Source organism: Oncorhynchus gorbuscha, linkage group LG11 (assembly GCF_021184085.1).
Source record: "Oncorhynchus gorbuscha isolate QuinsamMale2020 ecotype Even-year linkage group LG11, OgorEven_v1.0, whole genome shotgun sequence".
NCBI classification, from domain to species: Eukaryota; Metazoa; Chordata; class Actinopteri; order Salmoniformes; family Salmonidae; genus Oncorhynchus; species Oncorhynchus gorbuscha.
In genome coordinates, this window is record NC_060183.1 from 33084288 (window position 1) to 33099021 (window position 14734).

A 14734-nucleotide genomic window follows, 5' to 3' on the forward strand; every position below is an offset into this window, starting at 1 on the left:
AGACATCATAAAGTGATGAAGCATTTTACCTGTCGACTAAAGAAGTGTTAAAAAAATATATGTATTTTAGTCCATTTAGAGAAATTATGTTCTTGGCTATTTGAGCTGGACAGGAATTCATCATTATATGTCATAATTTATAATATCAATATCTAATAATATAGTTTTTCACCAGTCTGGCATGGCATGTGTCTACTAGAGACTGAACATAAATATATCCCAATGCCAGAACAAACACAACACTCCATGTTAACCCCAGACTAAAATGCCTCACACACACACACACACACACACACACACACACACACACACACACACACACACACACACACACACACACACACACACACACACACACACACACACACACACACACACACACACACACACACACACACACACACACACACACACACACACACACACACACACACACACACACACACACACACACACACATACACACACACACACACACTGAAGGCCAGGTCCAGTGACTTTAACGAATCTACAATAACATTTGTACCTTTTGGAAAAACAAGAGGACAGTTTGTGTGTGATTTTCACATGCTTAGTTTATTTGAACTTGTTCTCAATTTGAGGCACTTCAGTCTTTTCCCCAGTGAGGAACTGCCAGATGCCTCCTCTGTAGTTCTCATTGCCCAGGGCGTACACGAAAACATTGAAGGTAGGAGAGGTCTTTGCCAGAATAGGAGCCAACTTCAAACAGAAGACCAAACAGAGCAATGTCAATGTCTCAGTACGAGCTCAAGAAGAAACAAATGGTACATTTGTGTCAAACTGTACAACAAGTTTGTTAAAATACAGATATACATAAAGGGTTGAATGACTCAGTTGGTTGGAAAATGACATTTGGCACATCAGAGTTGTGAGTTTGATTCCTGAATGGGCAATACACTATACAAGTATGTGTTAAATGCACATTGCTTTGGGAACCAAAGGACCATGAGTTACAGTGCATTTGGAAAGTATTCAGAACCCTTGAATATTTCCACATTTTGTTACGTTACAGCTTTATTCTAAAATGAATGAAACATATAAAAAACATATAACACATATAAAAAACGTCTTTAATTTACACACAATACCTCATCATCACAATGCGAAAATAGTTTTTTTTAAATGTTTGAACATTTATTACAAATCAAAAACAGAAATACCTTATTTACTTAAGTACTTAGACCCTTTGCTATAAGACTCGAAATTCAGCTCAGGTGCATCCTGTTTCCACTGATTATCCTTCTACAACTCGATTGGAGTCCACCTGTGGTAAATTCAATTGATTGGACATGATTTGGAAAGACACACACCTTTCTATATAAGGTCCCATAGCTGACAGTGCATGTCAGAGCAAAAACCAAGCCATGAGGTCGAAGGAATTGTCTGTAGATCACCGAGACAGGATTGTGTCGAAGCACAAATCTAAGGAACGGTACCAAAACATTTCTAAAGCAGTGAAGGTCCCCAAGAACACAGTGACCTCCATCATTCTTAAATTGAAGAAGTTTGGAACCACCAATACTCTTCCTAGAGCTGGCAGCCCTGCCAAACTGAGCAATCAGGGGAAAGGGGCCTTGGTCAGGGAGGTGACCAAGAACCCAATGGTCACTGACAGAGATCCAGAGTTCTTTTGTGTAGATGGGAGAACCTTCCAGAAGGACAACCATCTCTGCATAATTTTATGGATGGAAGCCATTCCTCAGTAAAAGACACATGACAGCCCACTTGGAGTTTGCCAAAAGACACCTAAAAATGCTCAGATAATGAGAAACCAGATTCTCTAGTCTGATGAAACCAAGATTGAACCCTTTGGCCTGATACCTAAGCGTCACATTCAGAGCTCTGACTTGAACCCGATCGAACCTCTCTGAAGAGACTTGAAAATAGCTGTGCAGTGACGCTCCCATCCTACCTGACAGAGCTTGAGAGGACCTGCAGAGAAGAATGGGAGAAACTCCCCAAATACAGGTTTGCCAAGCTTGTAGGTGCTTCAACTAAGTACTGAGTAAAGGGTCTGAATAGTTATGTAAATGTAATATTTCAGTTTATTTATTTTTTAATAAATTTGCAAACATTTCTGAAAAAAACTTTTTTGCTTTGTCATTATGGGGTATTGTTTGTAAATTGATGAGGGGGGAAAACAAGTTAATACATTTTAGAATAAGACTAACGTGACAAAATGTGGAAAAAGTCAAGGGGTCTGAATAATTTCTGAATGCACTGTATATAATCAAGCAGTGCGATTAATGACTACTATATTACACAGAAACCCTGAGTATTGCATTTGGTAAATGGTGTAAAATACCGTTGGCATACACAAAGTCATATGACCTTGAGAAATCTATATGAAGTTTTCTGTCAGATTAGATGTGCTGTGTGCGTGTGTGTTGTCCTTACCATCCTAATTTTGGGAGAGACCAAGTTGGCATTCTCAACAGCAGCGTAGAAGGCAAGGACTCCATAGGGTCCCCAGCAGAACAAAAATGTCTTCAGGGGAGTGGATGTGTTAAACTGTAGAGAGATTGACAGTATATTACTTTCAATGCCTTTAGAAAGTATTCACACCCTTTTACTTTTGCAAAATGTTGTTGTATTACAGCCTGAATTTTAAAATGGATTAAATAAAAAAAATTGTCACTGGCCTACACACAATACCCAATAATTTCAAAGTGGAGATGTTTACAAATGTATTTAAAATTAAAAGCTGAAATGTCTTTAATCAATACGTATTCAACCACTTTGTTATAACAAGCCTAAATAAATTCATGAGTAAAAATTTGCAAGTCACATAATAAATTGCATGGACTCTCTGTGTGCAATAGTGTTAAAATAATGTTTTATGACTACTTCATCTCTGTAGCACACACATGGATTTATCTGTAAGGTCGCTCAGTGGAGCAGTGAATTTCAAACACAGATTCAACTACAAAAACCTGCAAGGTTTTCCAATGTCTCGCAAAGAATGGTTGGGTTAAAAAAAGCAGACATTGAATATACCTTGGAGCATGGTGAAGTTATTAATTAAAGTTACAGGTTGGATAAACAACATTGTAGTTACTCCACAATAGTAACCTAATAGACAGAATGAAAAGAAGAAAGCCTGTACAGAATAAAAACATTCCAAAACATGCAAAGGGAGAAAGAGAGAGCAGAGAGATAGGGGGAGAGAGAGAAGGAATTGTTACTGTTCAGCCATGAAGAGAACAAAAAAAGAAAGAAAAACATCTCAGATCATGGGGCTTACATGCATGTGACGGTCTGGTCACAAGCATGGGATAACGGCTGGGATAGAAACACAATATGTAGCTTACCATAATTTCATAATGAACTACATTCCGCGTTCAGCTCATAAACAAAGACATCATGCACCAAAACAGGTACACAGGGAAACGTTGTTCACTGACCATTGAGTAATCCCATGTTTCATATTCATACTGCAATATATTTGGGGGTAACAGGTTTGTTTGTGTATATGTGTTCTTTTTGAGTACACATGACACAAAGATTGGATTGCCATGTGTACAACTTTTGTATCCATAAAGGAATGTTAATTACATAGTTTACAGTTTTGTAGACATTTCTAGTAGAAACCCAACACTCTGTTTGTCAGGGGAGTCTGAGAGGAGAGGGGGCTTTGTTTTTCCAAAATAGTGATAAGGTGATGTGTGGATTTCAGGTCTTGGATGTGTGTGTCTGTGTGTGTGTGAGAGAGACACACAGAGAGAGCATGTCTGTGTGTGAGTGATGCTATTTGAAGGTTACATAACAGTAACAGTGCTGCCTTAGTGAGAAGAGCTCACGCTTTCCTGCAGCATAGTCACATTTGTGCTCCGACTAGCACGGTCTTAGACCTAGCTACAGCACCATGAGTAAATGTCTTATGCAACATATAGAGGCAACCTGATTCAGTCCCTCCAGTCCCGCGGGACGTATGTATAGTGGCTTCCTTTATGGCACAGTGGTTGCTTTTCAAACCAACTCACCTAATCCCTTCTCCCGGGGGCCTTGATGCTCTACACCTTACATGGGCAAAAAAACTAAATAGATTAACATTGGCACTACAGGGATTGTGCATGTTGACAGAGGGTGTTCTTTAATGGAACCCTCTCCAACATAATCCAGGTAGAATCAGGAATTCCCCAGGGAAGCTGTCTAAGCCCCTTACTTTTTAAAGTCTTTACTAACAACATACCACTACCTTTGAGTAAAGCCAGTGTGTCTATGTATGCGGATGACTCAACACTATACAATTTTTTTAATTAACTAAATAAATTATTATTTACAATGACGGCCTACCCTGGTGTCATGACGTTGGCGGTGGTACTTAATGAATATGATGTCAGTTTGGTTGTCATCTGAGACATTCTCATCAATGATAAGATGACATAAACTCTACAGTGGAAAGTCTACACATCAGAGTTATCGGATTCACATGGATTTGTTGTTCAATTTAAATGTTTGAATATGAAATTATTTGTGATGGGATGAAATGTGATTTTAGCTTTTAAAATGTGAGTTTTTATGTGTGGGTTTTCATAAGATATTGCTGCTCACTCAGTGGACCGCCCACGTGAAGAGACAGAGGTTGTAAACCGTCTATCACATAATGACATTACTACAACTTATCCAATTGAACACCAGAGACATTCTTCAAAGGACAAAGGACTCGGTTTGACAACACGGACTTCCATCTACCACCAACCTACTGAAGCGCAGCTCAGAGTAAATGTTTATTGCCCATTTTCCAAAGGGTGGTAATTTAGAATGCATAAGATACTGTATTTACGATAGCACAGCTTTTTCCCTTTGTTCCTCAGTCTTCCCGCCTTTCACTCAACCCAGTCCCTTTTCCTTTGTGTAACAAGCTGTCATATCTGTTCCGCCCGCTAGGGACGTTTTCCTTTATGACGTAATTTGTAATCAAGTTATGATTAATTGTGTGTATGTGTAATTAGTTAAGTATTTAGTAAATAAATAATGAAACCCAATTATGTATTGCTGATTCAACTTGTTAGCCAGGGTTCGTGCAGATAAAAGGATTTACAACTTTCAGATGAGACTGAATTAAGGTGACGATTGATATGGACGGCTATTGATGTAAAATATTACTAGGTCTTTAAGAGTTTATTCGGAAGATAACAGCTCTATAAATATTCTTTCGTGGTGCCCGACTCTCTAGTTAATTACATTTACATGATTAGCTCAATCTGGTGATATTAATTACAGATCAATTATTTTATAGAATAGCATGTTATATCACTTATTCCGGCATAGCCAAAGACACGACACCAGCCAAACCCTAATGACGCTGGGCCAATTATGTGCCGCCCTATGGAACTTCTCATCACGGCCGGTTGTGATACAGCCTGGAATCAAACCAGGATATGTTAAGACGCCTCTAGCACTGAGAAGCAGTGCCTTAGAACGCTGCGCCACTCGGGAGGTACTACAGTGATTGAAATGACTGCTACACTTAAAGTGATGCAGTTAGTTTCAGAATGGGTGGCAAGGAATGGCAAGTTAGTCCTAAATTAGTGACCCGATTTAGTAAACTAGGCATATGTTGCAAGTAATGACTTCTCAAGGGAGCCGTTTGAATGGTAAACATTTTTTTTTAGCAAATAGCGTTTTTTTGGCAGAAATGCTTTCTCGAACATGTGAACTTTCATGTGCCATAATATCAAACTTGTACGCTAGTTATTGAGTGTAAGGGGGAATTACTTTTTCAGTAACCTGGTTCTATTATGAGCCTAGTTGGTTTAGCCACAGAAAAAGCCAGCAACCTTCCCGCTAGTCATGATTGGCTGAGATAAGTGGGCTGGACATGCTGAGAGATGAGGTTGGATTGGTCTGCCATGTAGCAAGCACTTGTCTATTGGAGCTGGTCTGTATTTTTAGGTAATCGTGTCGAACAAGTTTTTTTTAAATGTATCACGTAGTAAAACTGCATAAACGTAATGTCAAGTTAAAGTGTATTGTTCGCTAGTTAACATTAGCTGGCATGCTCACAAGCTAATGTTATGTGTATGCTCTCCGCTTTCTGGAGGACTGAGTTTTGAAATCAATGGAATTCGAGTATGATAGCTAATGAGATGGAGAAAGCACCCGTCTGGATTACATCCTCAAACTAAGGGCAACCATGCCTAGCATCAGACAGAAGACGCATCCAACCATGATATAAGATAGTCTAGCTAGCTACATTCAGATATTACACATTTCTAATTTTGACAGTATGGTTTAATTTCAAGCGTACTGTTAGCTAGTTAACATTAGCTGGCTGGGTCGCTATGTAATGTTATGTGTATGATCTTATTCTTTGTATCTCAGACACATTTGCTTGAATAGTTATAGCCATAGAACTGGTTGGTTTGCTACCTGCAAATTCATGCAGTGTAGTAACGTCATGAGTTGTGATTATGGCCCATTGTTTAGCTAGCTAGCTACATGTCAACACTCCACTATGCAAGTCTCCATTTCAGTGCAATGTCACTGCAACTGTTGTTAGACGTACTAGCTGGTAAATTCGCTCTGGCTATCTACTCCAATTTCAGACCATGGATAAGATATTGTAGCTTGCCACATTTTCAGATTTTACTCGTTTCTAATTTTGACAAAATATTTTTTTCAAGTTACAGTGTACTGATAGTTAGCTAACATTAGCTGGTTGGCTTGCTAACTAAAATGATGTCATGCGTTGGGATTCATTGTTTACCTACCTAGGTTTCTAGCTACATTTCTTAACAAAAAAACTAATCTTAGTGTGCCAGAGAGCAGAATAACTGATACATTTTTTAACGCTGAACACCCATTGAATATGTCCGGTGTCAGTAAACATAATTCAAATCGTAATTCACTTGTTGCCAGCAGCACTGTTAGAGTCACCAATGCTCTGAATAACATGAAAACAGCCTAAACAGCTCTGCTAGGGTGAGTAAAAGGGTCAGAGTGCGGTGTTCTCTCATTATGTGTCTGGAAGTAGCTAGCTAATGTTAGCCAGTTAGCTTGGGTGCTTTCGGCTCAACCCTACTTATTGGCCTGAGCGTACAGTGTGCGCCTTGAATTTACCAACGGACAATCTGACTGCACAGTTGAAGTCACCAAAGCTCTGGATAACATAACAGCCTAACCAGCTCTGCTAGGGTGAGTAATGTTCAGGGAGCTGTTCTCTCTCTCTCTCTCTTAAATGTCTGGAATTAACTGGCAAGTTATTACAGAACGCTCGGATCAACCCTTAAAGAGAGGGGTGGGACTAAGGCTTAAGAGGGTGTGAACAATGCTGAATGGGTGTACACAAAGGGCTCTCCAATAGCAGTACCAAAACATTAAAAGATAGTTATCAGAAGTTAGTTTACATGTTGATCAACTTTCAAAGCAGAATTTTTTTTCCTCATTTTTTCCTCTGATGCAGTGTATGATATTTCACTTTGTAGCTCTGATTCTCTACTTTTATCCAATGTAAAAAAAGGAAATTCCAAAGTTGCTCCAGAAGACCAAATCCAGGTGGTGAGTAACATGTATCAAAAACTAAAAGCATTGCATTTGAGAAAAATCATTAACTGAACCCTAAACCTCAACTAAATCTTGTAATATGGAAATTGAGCAAGTTGAGGTGAGTAAACTGCTTGGAGTAACCCTGGATTGTAAACTGTCATTGTCAAAACATATTGATACAACAGTAGCTAAGATGGGGAGAAGTCTGTCCATAATGAAACGTTGCTCTTTACAGCACTTTCAACAAGGCAGGTCCTACAGGCCCTAGTTTTGTTGCACCTGAACCACTGTTCTGTCGTGTGGTCAGGTGCCACAAAGAGGGACTTGCAAAAATTGCAATCAGCTCAGAACAGGGCAGCTTGCCCTTGGATGTCCACTACCGTTCAAAAGTTTGGGATCACTTAAAAATGTCCTTGGTTTTCAAAGAAAAGCTTTTTTTGTCCTTTAAAATAACATAAAATTGATCAGAAATACAATGTAGACATTGTTAATGTTGTAAATGACTATTGTAGCTGGAAACGGCAGAGTTTTTATGGAATATCTACATAGGCATACAGAGAACCATTATCATCAACCATCACTCCTGTGTTCCAATGGTATGTTGTGTTAGCTAATCCAAGTTGATCATTTCAAAACGCTAATTGATCATTAGAAAACCCTTTGGCAATTATGGTAGCACAGATAAACTGGTGTAGCAATAAAACTGGCCTTCTTTAGACTAGTTGAGTATCTGGAGCTTCAGCATTTGCGTCATCATTTGTGGGTTCTTTCTTCTGACACTCGTCAGTATTCTTGTTCTGAGAAATGAAGGCTATTCCATGCGAGAAATTGCCAAGAAACTGAAGATCTCATACAACGCTGTGTACAACTCCCTTCACAGAACGCAAACTGGCTCTAACCAGATGCTGGCCTTCTAAGCAGAGTTCCTCTGTCCAGGGTCTTTTGCCCATCTTAATCTTTTCTTTTTATTGGCCTATCTGAGATATGGCCTTTTCTTTGCAACTCTCCCTAGAAGGCCAGCATCCCGGTGTCGCCTCTTCACTGTTGACATTGAGACTGGTGTTTTGCGGGTATCATTTAATGAAGCTGCCAGTTGAGGACTTGTGAGGCGTCTGTTTCTCAAACTAGACACTAATGTACTTGTCCTCTTGCTCAGTTGTGCACCTGGGCCTCCCACTCCTCTTTCTATTGCTTGGAAGGCAGCCACGGTTCGTCCTTTATTTAAAGAGGGAGATCAAGCTGATCATGACTGTTAAAGGCCTATTTCTAATTTACCCTGTTTATCAAAAGTGTTCGAAAAACTTGTCAATAATCAACTGACTGGGTTTCTTGATGTCTATAGTATTCTCTCTGGTATGCAATCTGGTTTCCACTCAGGTTATGGATTTGTCACTGCAACCTTATAAGGTCCTCAATGATGTCACATTTGCCCTTGATTATAAGGAATGTTGTGCTGATATTTGTATTGACTTGGTCAAAGTTTTTGATACTGTAAACCATTCCAGTCTTGTGGGCCGACTAAGGAGTATTGGTGTCTCTGAGGGGTCTTGGGGCTGGTTTGCTGACTACCTCTCTCAAACAGTGCAGTGTATAAAGTCAGAACATCTGTTGTCTCAGCCACTGCCTGTCACCAAGGGAGTACCCCAAGGTTCGATCCTAGGCCCTGCTCTGTTCTCAATTCACATCAACAACATAGTTCAGGCAGTAGGGAGCTCTCTCATCCATGTATTGTCTTATACTCAGCTGGCCCCTCCCCCTGATTTTGTGTTAAAGGCTCTACAACAAAGTTTTCTTACTGTCCAACAAGGTTTCTCTGCCCTTAACTTTGTTCTGAACACCTCCAAAACAAAGGTTATGTGGTTGGGAAAGAAGAATGCCTCTCTCCCCACAGGTGTGATTATTACCTCTGAGAGTTTAGAGCTTGAGGTAGTCACAATTGAGAGTATGGCTAGACGGAACACTGTCCTTCTCTCAGCACATATCAAAGCTGCAAGCTAAAGTTAAATCTAGACTTGGTTTCCTCTATTGGAATCGCTCCTATTCCACCCCGCCTGCCAAACTAACCATGATTCAGATGACCATCCTACCCATGCTAGATTACAGAGACACAATTTATAGATCGGCAGGTAAGGGTGCTCTCGCGCGGCTAGATGTGCTTTACCATTCGGCCATCAAATGTGCCACCAATGCTCCTATACTCCTCTGTAAACTGCTCATCTCTGTATACCCGTCGCAAGACCCACTGGTTGGTGCTTATTTATAAAACCCTCTTAGGGTTAGGGTATAAAACTCCCCTTTTGGTAGGCCGTCATTGTAAATAAGAATTTGTTCATTAACTGAATTGCCTAGTAAAATAAAGGTTAAATAAAAAGAGTAGCTGCTGCCTTGGCATGGGGATCCATAATACATACAAATAAAAATACAGTATTGGAATAGGGCTTAGCCACGAATGAAAATAATAGCAGACATGCTTCTTACCCTGGGGTTTCCAGTCTTTTTGAATTTCTGGCCGATGGACTGGTAGGAGGACATGACAACAAAGGTCTGGATGGCCATGTTGAAAATGGCCATGGGGATGAGGTAGGATGCATAGTTGCTGTTTAGAAGAAGAAAGAACACAGGATGTTATGAAACAAGTGCACCTGGGGAGCAAAGACTAATGTTTTACAATACCGAAATAGACAATACTCTACAGTGGCTGGCAAAAGTATTAACCCCCCTTCGCATTTTTCCTATTTTGTGGTTTACAACCTGGAATTAAAATAGATTTTTGTGGAGTTTGTATCATTTGATTTACACAACCTGCCTAACACTTTGAAGATGCAAATCTGAGATGACAGTGTTGTTAACAAAAGGCTACGCTTGTGTTTCAATATATTTATTTCATTTCATTTGCGATTTTCATGAATAGGAAACGTTGCGTTATGGTAATGAGCTTGAGGCTATGATTACGCTCCCGGATACGGGTTTGGAGTCACAAGAAGTTAAACCACTCAAGTGTTTCTTTAGCAGTTTGCTTCGGGTCATTGTCCTGCTGGAAGGTGAACCTCTGTCTCTCAAATCTCGGAAGACTGAAAAAAAGGTTTGCCTCAAGAATTTCCCTGTATTTAGTGCCATCCATCATTCCCTCAATTCCGATGAAAAACATCCCCACAGCATGATGCTGCCACCACCATGCTTCACTGTGGAGATGGTATTCTCGGGATGATGAGAGGTGTTGGGTTTGCGCCAGACATAGCATTTTCCTTGATAGCCAAAAAGCTCAATTTTAGTCTCATGTGACTAAATGTTTGGGGAGTCTCCCACATGCCTTTTAGCAAACACCAAATGTGTTTGTTTGTTTTTCGGGATACTACACTTAGCCTGGATGGACTGATAGACCTGTCGATCCGGTTGGACCATCTGCTAGCTGCTCGTGGACGTTCTGAAAGGGTCCTGTCAGTTCTACCTCCTGATCCTCCTGCCCCTATCCCGATGGAGCTAGGAGGGACCGCGTCAAGGGAGATCGGAGGAGGAAGCTCCTCCTGTACCAGTTGTGGCCGGAGAGGGCACACGTCTGGTCGGTGCTGGAGGAATTCATCTGGGAATCGAGAGGGCAGGCAGAACACTCAAAGTTCACCCCAGGTGAGTAAGCACCACACTCTTCCAGAGTTTCCTGTTGGTCACATGTTCCTATTAATTTGTTTCCTTAATTATTCTCCTTCTCTCCAGCATAAGGCACTGGTAGATTCAGGCGCAGCTGGAAACTTTATAGATCGCAGACTCGCTCAGAGGTTGAGGATTCCGTTAGTAAAAGTAGACTCCCCTTTTACCGTGCACTCTTTAGATAGTCGACCATTAGGGTCAGGGCTGGTGACGAAAGCCACAATTTCGTTGGAGATGATTACGCAGGGAAATCACAAGGAGCGAATTAGTTTGTTCCTTATCGATTCACCTGCATTTCCAGTTGTACTGGGGATTCCCTGGCTAGCTATTCATAATCCTACGATTTCGTGGAAACAGGGAACTCTACAGGGGTGGTCTAATGAGTGTTCAGGCAGGTGTGTAGGGGTTTCCATCGGTGCGACAACGGTGGAGAGTCCAGACCAGGTTTCCACCGTGCGCATTCCAGCTGAGTATGACGATTTGGCTATCGTTTTCAGTAAAAAGAAGGTGACCCAATTACCACCCCATAGGCAGGGGGATTGCGTGATAAACCTCCAGGGTAACGCTGCACTCCCAGGAGTCATGTGTATCCTTTGTCCCAGGAGGAGAAGGTGGCTATGGAAACTTATATCACCGAGGCTCTGGGACAGGGGTACATTCGGCCCTCCATGTCACCTGTCTCTTCGAGTTTCTTTTTTGTGAAGAAAAAAGATGGTGGTTTACGTCCGTGTATTGATTATAGAGGTCTAAATTCCATCACAGTGGGTTTTAGTTACGCACTACCTCTCATTGCTACGGCAGTGGAATCATTTCACGGAGCGCTGTTCTTCACTAAACTGGATCTCAGGAGTGCTTATAATCTGGTGCGTATTCGGGAGGGAGATGAGTGGAAAACTGCATTTAGCACTACTTCTGGCCATTATGAGTACCTCGTCATGCCATACGGTTTAAAGAATGCTCCAGCTATATTTCAATCCTTCGTGGATGAGATTCTCAGAGACCGATATTTTGATCTACTCCGCTACATGCACTGCGCATGTATCTCTTGTGCGCAAGGTTCTTAGACGACTGCTGGAGCATGACCTGTATGTGAAGGCGGAGAAATGTGAGTTTTCCAAACAATCAGTTTCCTTCCTGGGTTATCGCATTTCCAGCTCTGGTTTGGTAATGGAGGGTGACCGCGTAAAGGCTGTGCGTAATTGGCCGACTCTGACCACGGTAAAGGAGGTGCAGCGGTTCTTGGGGTTTGCCAATTACTACCGGAGGTTTATCCGGGGTTTTGGTCAGGTAGCTGCCCCTATTACCTCACTGCTGAAGGGGGGGCCGGTGCGTTTGCAGTGGTCAGCAGAGGCGAACGGAGCTTTTCATAAGTTGAAGGCGATGTTTACTGAGGCGCGGGTGTTGGCACATCTGGACCCTTCTTTGGCGTTTATAGTAGAGGTGGACGCATCCGAGGCTGGGGTTGGAGCGGTGCTCTCACAGCGTTCGGGTGCGCCACCGAAGCTCCGCCCTGTGCCTTTTTATTGAAGAAACTCGGGCCAGCGGAGGGGAATTATGATGTGGGGGATAGGGAGTTGTTGGCTATGGTTAAGGCCCTGAAGGTGTGGAGACACTGGCTTGAGGGGGCTAAGCACCCTTTCCTTATCTGGACTGACCATCGTAACCTGGAGTATATCCGATCAGCTAGGAGACTGAATCCCCGTCAGGCAAGGTGGGCCATGTTTTTCACTAGATTTCGTTTCACTATCTCGTATAGACCAGATTCCCTCAACACTAAGGCCGACGCGCTGTCAAGACTCTATGACACTGAGGACAGGTCCATCGTTCCTACTCCATCATTCCGGCAGCTAAGCTGGTGGCACCAGTAGTATGGGATGTGGACGCGGACATCGAGCGGGCGCTAAGGGAGGAACCTGCGCCTCCACAGTGTCCGGAGGGTCGTAGGTACGTATTGATTCGATGGGCTCATTGTCTACCCTCGTCGGATCACCCAGGTATTTTTAGGACAGTGAGAGGTCTTGAGAGGAAGTACTGGTGGCCCACTTTGAGGAGGGATGTGCGATTCTATGTTTCCTCCTGTTCGGTGTGCGCCCAGAGTAAGGCTCCAACCTCTTCCCGTTCCACAATGGCCGTGGACCCATCTATCGGTGGAGTTTCTTACTGACCTTCCCCCCTGTCAGGGTAACACAACAATCCTGGTTGTTGTGGATCGGTTCTCTAAGTCCTGCTGTCTTATCCCATTGCCCGGCCTCCCTATGGCCCTACAGACTGCGGAAGCTCTTTTCACCCATGTCTTCCGGCACTACGGGGTGCCCGAGGATATAGTTTCTGATCGGGGCCCCCAATTTATCTCCCGTGTTTGGAGGGCATTTATGGAACGTCTAGGGTTCTCGGTCAGCCTGACCTCAGGGTATCAACCAGAGAGTAATGGGCAGGTGGAGAGAGTTAACCAGGAGGTGGGTAGGTTTCTGCGGTCGTATTGTCAGGACCGGCCAGGGGAGTGGGCGAGATATATTCCCTGGGCAGAAATAGCCCAGAACTCACAAAGCCACTCCTCTACCAATATGTCACCATTTGAGTGCATGTTGGGGTGCCAGCCAGTCCTGGCACCGTGGCATCAGAGTCAGACTGAGGCTCCTGTGGTGGAGGAGTGGGTACAGCGCTCTAAGGAGACCTGGAGGGCGGTCCAAGAGTCATTACGCCAAGCGACTATAAGGCAGAAGAAGAGCGCTGACCGTCACCGCAATGAGGCCCCCGTGTTTGCCCTGGGGACAGGGTCTGGCTCTCGACCTGAAACCTGCCCCTCCGCTTGCCCTGCCGGAAGCTGGGTCCGCAGTGTATAGGGCCATTTAAAGTCCTGAGGAGAATAAACAAGGTTTGTTATCGATTATTACTTCCTTCGTATTATCGTATTAACCCCTCGTTTCATGTGTCTCTTCTCAGGCCGGTGGTAGCTGGTCCCATGCAGGAAGATGAGGTTCCGGAGGTTCCTCCGCCCTCTCTGGACTCGAGACGCCGGGTGAGGGGCTTGCAGTACCTCGTTGACTGGGAGGGGTACGGTCCAGAGGAGAGGTGCTGGGTTCCGGTGAGGGATATTCTAGATCCATCTATGTTGAGTGAATTCCATCGCCTCCGTCCGGATCGCCCAGCGCCTCGGCCCCCGGGTCGTCCCCGAGGCCAGCGTTGGCGCGCTGCGGGAGCTGCGCGTTAGGGGGGGATACTGTCACGAATATTACCGAAGGTGACTCCCCTTCTTGTTCGGGTGGCGCTCGGCGGTCGTCGTCGCCGGTCTACTAGCTATCGCCGATCTGTTGTTCTGTGTTCCTTTAGTTCTGTCTATTGGTAGCACATGTTTCTTGTTTGGTTGTTAGGGTAGGGTTATATATAGTCTGTTCAGACCGCTTCTGTTTTGTGCGGGCTTGTTCGTCTGTTTTGTTGTTTGAGTGTATTTTTGTTGGCATTTGGGTTTCACGCTGTCCGTTTGTATTTCTGTTCATTTGTGTTTCCACTTTTGTTCATGTTATGTTTCCGGGACATTAAAGCGTGTTGTTTTTCCCACATCTTTTGCTCTCTGCGC

The 14734-nt window shown here is 43.2% G+C and overlaps 1 protein-coding gene across 1 annotated transcript in view; it reads right to left on the reverse strand.

Annotated features, from left to right (window-relative positions):
* Positions 1-557: 557 nt before the first annotated feature.
* Positions 558-14734, reverse strand: part of LOC124047759 (RPE-retinal G protein-coupled receptor-like) — a 45226-nt gene continuing 31049 nt past the window's right edge. The window contains exons 5-7 of the mRNA XM_046368069.1: positions 9991-10108; positions 2419-2532; positions 558-720 (exon numbers count right to left, since the gene is read on the reverse strand). Of these exons, the coding sequence (XP_046224025.1) occupies positions 577-720; positions 2419-2532; positions 9991-10108 (376 nt within the window). The 3' untranslated portion in view covers positions 558-576. The remainder of the gene's footprint in view (positions 721-2418; positions 2533-9990; positions 10109-14734) is intronic.